A 4285-nucleotide genomic window follows, 5' to 3' on the forward strand; every position below is an offset into this window, starting at 1 on the left:
TAATATTTTAAACCGTTTGATTTTTGTATTAAAGTTTTTTTAATTGATTGATGATTGATTCAATCAACTAATTTGTTGATTGTATTAACTTGATTCTTTAGATATTGAAAATTAAATAAAGAACATTATGTTAATTTAAGCGTACAGAAACGTTGCTGTTGTTCCAGCAAAGATCTTATTTTAACTTTACCGAGTGCCTAGTAGGTAATTCGCAGATTACCTAGATAATCTGAAGATTACCTAGGTAATTTGAGAAATGGAATAATTTTAGCAGCTTTAACGGATCACCCTAGTTAATCTGCAGATTAGCTAGGTAATGCGCACATTAACGGATTTCGAGCTTTAGCGGTAACATGTTTACTCTTCCTATAATTTAGACGCCTTAACTGAGAGATTTCATAGTACTGTAGTGATTCAAAATTCAAAACAACGTTAAACATTTGTATGTGCTATATTTCTAATTAGGAGGAGTTGGGGTTTTTTTTTTAACTCTTTCTGCCCTGTGGGAACTAAGAGATCCTCTTTTTTTGCAAGCCCATTATGGATTCGGCCAGGTTCACAATGGAGCGACCAGGTGGTGAGGGTGAGGGACGGGACCCGAATTATCCGAACAGATCACCCCCCGAAAATTTCCTGGCGATTGTTCGACCCGTCTGGATTCGATCCCATGTAATCCTTTTTTAACCGTAACTGCTGGTTCTCATACGGGATCCTATAAACTTAAGGATGATAAAGCAGGAGTTTATAGGATCCCGTATGAGAACCAGCAGTTACGGTTAAAAAAGGATTACATAGGAGTTACAACGAGAAGCCTCGGGGTAAGGATCAGAGAGCATAAATATGTTGTTAGGAAAGGATCTAACATTATATTGGCACAGATGGCTCAAGCCCAAGGATTCGTAGTTGGATGGGAGGAAGTGGAAATCATCAGACAAGTGCACTCTCCAACTTTAGCGAAAACTGCCGAAAAAATGGAAATATACAGGAACAAGCTTGATGAAGGATATATAAACGTTAGAGATGTGGAGGGTCTACCGTCGGCTTGGAAGTTTGCCATTAAAAAGCTTAAAAGTAGCTCATAAACTGTAATATGATCTGTAACCACAATACCACATTAACCTGAAGATGATCTATTGAATAGATCGAAAACGTTCGTTTTTAATAAACCCCCTCAGCAACTATTAAGGTGTTTAGTTACTTAATTAGTTCTTTTTTGCTGAGTACGTTTCTGTTACACGAATAAAGTTGGGAAATTACTAAAATTAGAGTATGATATTTTTTAACGCTTACTTTACAGTTATAATGAATTTCGAACTTTTCATTGTTAAGCACGTCATTGATTGAAATATCAATATATCAATATAACAATTAACAAATAACACTGCGTGCAATAACAACCAGAAAACAATAAAAAACTTTTAGTGGGTATTCTTTTGTTCGAATATAAAAGTGAAGTTTTTGTTAAATAAGCAGATTAAGGATAATGGAGAGAAGGGATGATAGAATCTCGGTAGGCTTCATTTTTTTAACTCTAATTCCGTAAATGTTTATATATAATTTTTTTCTAACTCTTTTCCCCCTGTGAGCAATAAGAGAGCTTCTTTTGGCAAGCCCATTATGAGTTCGACCAGGCCCACAATGGGACGACCGTTTTTTTTTTTTTTTTAACTCTCCGCCCTGTGGGCACTAAGAGGGCCTTATTTTGCAAGCCCATTATGGGTTCGGCCAGGCCCACAACGGGGCTGCCGGGTGGTGAAGGAGCCCGACATATCCGAACGGATCACCCCCCGAAAAATTCCTGGGGATTTTTCGACCCGTTCGGATTCGACCCCGGGTGTCCCAGAGCAATAAGCTGCAACCTTGACTGCTCGGTCATCCGACTGTCAACTATTTATATTAATGATATTTAAATTGGGATTTGTGAGATTTTTGTCAATAATTCATGAAAAACTGCTGGTTTGTTATTTATATATAAGTTTTTGCTATTATCTTATTTTCGAAGGATGTGTTAATTCAAGAAATAGATGAGGGACAACGATGCTTAGACTGCAAAAATAATTGCGTAGGATTCAAACCACATCCATGGAGGTGCAGTATTATTGTTGCAATCTTTGTGTAATTATACAGATATTATGAATAATAACGTTTCTTATAGAACTGTATGCGATAACTGTAAATGCGAACGTGAATGTCATGATATCTATTATAATGATATTGTGAACGTCCGAGATATAATAGGTCTGAAAGATCCACGACAATCGAACAAATCGTCATTTAAACGGAATGCCTTGGAAGAAGGATACGCCTGGATGCCATCTGATTTATCTAAGGATAAAGTAAATTTCTAGTTTTTGGCTATTAAAAAAATATGATTTTATATCATTAAACATCTTTTAAAATTATAGATCCAAGAATACTTTGTTCAAATTCCTTCTCAAAAAGTACCTCGGCTCAGAACTCCTGGGGAGAAATATCGTGAAAAACAACTCATCTCTCAACTACCCAAGCAAGATTTTTCTCCGCATTATTGCAAATTTTTAGGAAAGGAATATCAACAACAATATGCAGATTTCGTCAACGAACGACAGAGAACTGCACTCGATATTGCCTATGTCAAAAGCATTTCGGAGCAGACATTTGTGAGAATAAATAGTATTTGTTTTAAAATCTTTTTATTTTTTACTATAAAAATATTATTATTGTTTTTAAGGAATGCTATCAATGTGAAGGAAGCATGATTTCTGGAGATATAGCAGTGATTGTGCCTAGATTAGGTGAGAGATATCCTTTCCATCCGGCTTGTTTCGTCTGTTTTGTTTGTAAAGAGCTGTTGGTGGATTTGGCTTGCTGCGTAAAGGATAAAAAAATATATTGCGAACGTCATTATGCAGAACAGATCCGACCTCGATGTGCAGCCTGCGATGAGGTTATCAATTTTTTATAAGCTTTATCATGAATCCAGAATATCAAAATAATTTTTTGCCATTAAATTTTAGTTAATCTTTGCCGGAGAATACACCAAAGCCATGTCCAAAGATTGGCACACTACTCATTTCTGCTGCTGGAAATGTGACGATTCTCTGACAGGACAACGATATGTATTGCGTGACGAGCATCCCTATTGCGTTCGTTGCTACGAGAGATTGTTCTCCAACACCTGTGACGAGTGTGGGCGTTCCATTGGTGTAGATTCGAAGGTAAAATCATCGCAATTTTTTTTCCAAAAATTTGTAATTAAGTAACATTTTTTCCAGGATCTTTCTTATAAGGGCAAACATTGGCACGAAGCTTGCTTTTTATGCAGCAAGTGCCATAATTCATTGATAAACAAACCTTTCGGTTCAAAAGCTGATAAAGTTTATTGCACAAGTTGTTACGATGCTGCTTTTGCTACCAGATGCGATAGATGTGGAGAAATTTTTCGTGCAGGTAAAAAAATATTGCTAATTTGTAATCGTTAACAGTTTGCTATTAGTAACATAATTAGGCTCATAAAATTTAATCATTGTTACAGGTACAAAGAAGATGGAGTATAAGGGCAAACAGTGGCATGAACAATGTTTCTGTTGCGTCGTTTGCAAAAATCCTATTGGAACTAAAAGCTTTATTCCCAGAGATAATGATATTTATTGCACTACATGCTACGAGCAGAAGTTTTCTACTCGTTGCATCAAATGCAACCAAATAATAACTACAGGTGGTGTCACATATCGCAACGAACCGTGGCATCGGGAATGTTTTTGTTGCGTAAATTGCCAAGCTTGTCTCGCTGGAGAGCGTTTTACTTCAAAAGACGAAAAACCATACTGTGCCGAATGTTTCGGAGAATTATTTGCTAAGAGATGCCACGCTTGCAACAGACCTATTACAGGTCGGTTTCTCTAATTCGTGTTAGTAGATTAATACAGTAATCATAATTATCGTAAGTGAAGTATCAAATCTACTTATCTTCTAGGCATCGGAGGAACACGCTTTATATCTTTTGAAGATCGAAATTGGCACAACGATTGTTTTCTGTGCGTCATGTGTAAGAGATCAATGGTTGGAAAAGGCTTCATCTTCGATGGATCTGATATCCTATGTCCCGAATGCACCAAACAAAAGTTCCCCGTATAAATTAATTGGATTAATTCTAAAATAGACAATTTAACAACAAATTATACAAAATTCAACTGAATTGGGAAGAAATTTCAGAAGCTCAATTTTCTAAAGTTTATTTATTTTGGCATAACAAAATTTTTTTTACTCTAATTTAATTTGTAGCTGATAAAATTTTTAAAATAAT

The 4285-nt window shown here is 35.9% G+C and overlaps 1 protein-coding gene across 1 annotated transcript; it reads left to right on the forward strand.

Moving 5' to 3' along the window:
- Positions 1-1356: 1356 nt before the first annotated feature.
- LOC111622362 (four and a half LIM domains protein 2-like) lies at positions 1357-4285 on the forward strand. The gene is made up of 9 exons (XM_023364719.1): positions 1357-1510; positions 2003-2088; positions 2156-2336; positions 2406-2639; positions 2711-2926; positions 2997-3197; positions 3255-3429; positions 3515-3871; positions 3956-4285. The coding sequence occupies exons 1-9, from the start codon at positions 1484-1486 to the stop codon at positions 4114-4116; spliced, it is 1638 nt and encodes a 545-aa protein (XP_023220487.1). The 5' UTR covers positions 1357-1483; the 3' UTR covers positions 4117-4285.

Source organism: Centruroides sculpturatus, unplaced genomic scaffold (genome assembly GCF_000671375.1).
Source record: "Centruroides sculpturatus isolate CEXI.00-Female unplaced genomic scaffold, Cexi_2.0 scaffold7, whole genome shotgun sequence".
Taxonomy (NCBI): Eukaryota; Metazoa; Arthropoda; class Arachnida; order Scorpiones; family Buthidae; genus Centruroides; species Centruroides sculpturatus.

Bases quoted from the DNA above. Each gene is read 5' to 3' on its own strand.
- LOC111622362 (XM_023364719.1), top strand. From the start codon at position 1,484: ATGGAGAGAAGGGATGATAGAATCTCG. The intron at 1,511-2,002 runs GTAGGCTTCATT...TTATTTTCGAAG, and splicing joins GAAGGGATGATAGAATCTCG to GATGTGTTAATTCAAGAAAT. The intron at 2,927-2,996 runs GTTATCAATTTT...ATTAAATTTTAG, and splicing joins GATGTGCAGCCTGCGATGAG to TTAATCTTTGCCGGAGAATA.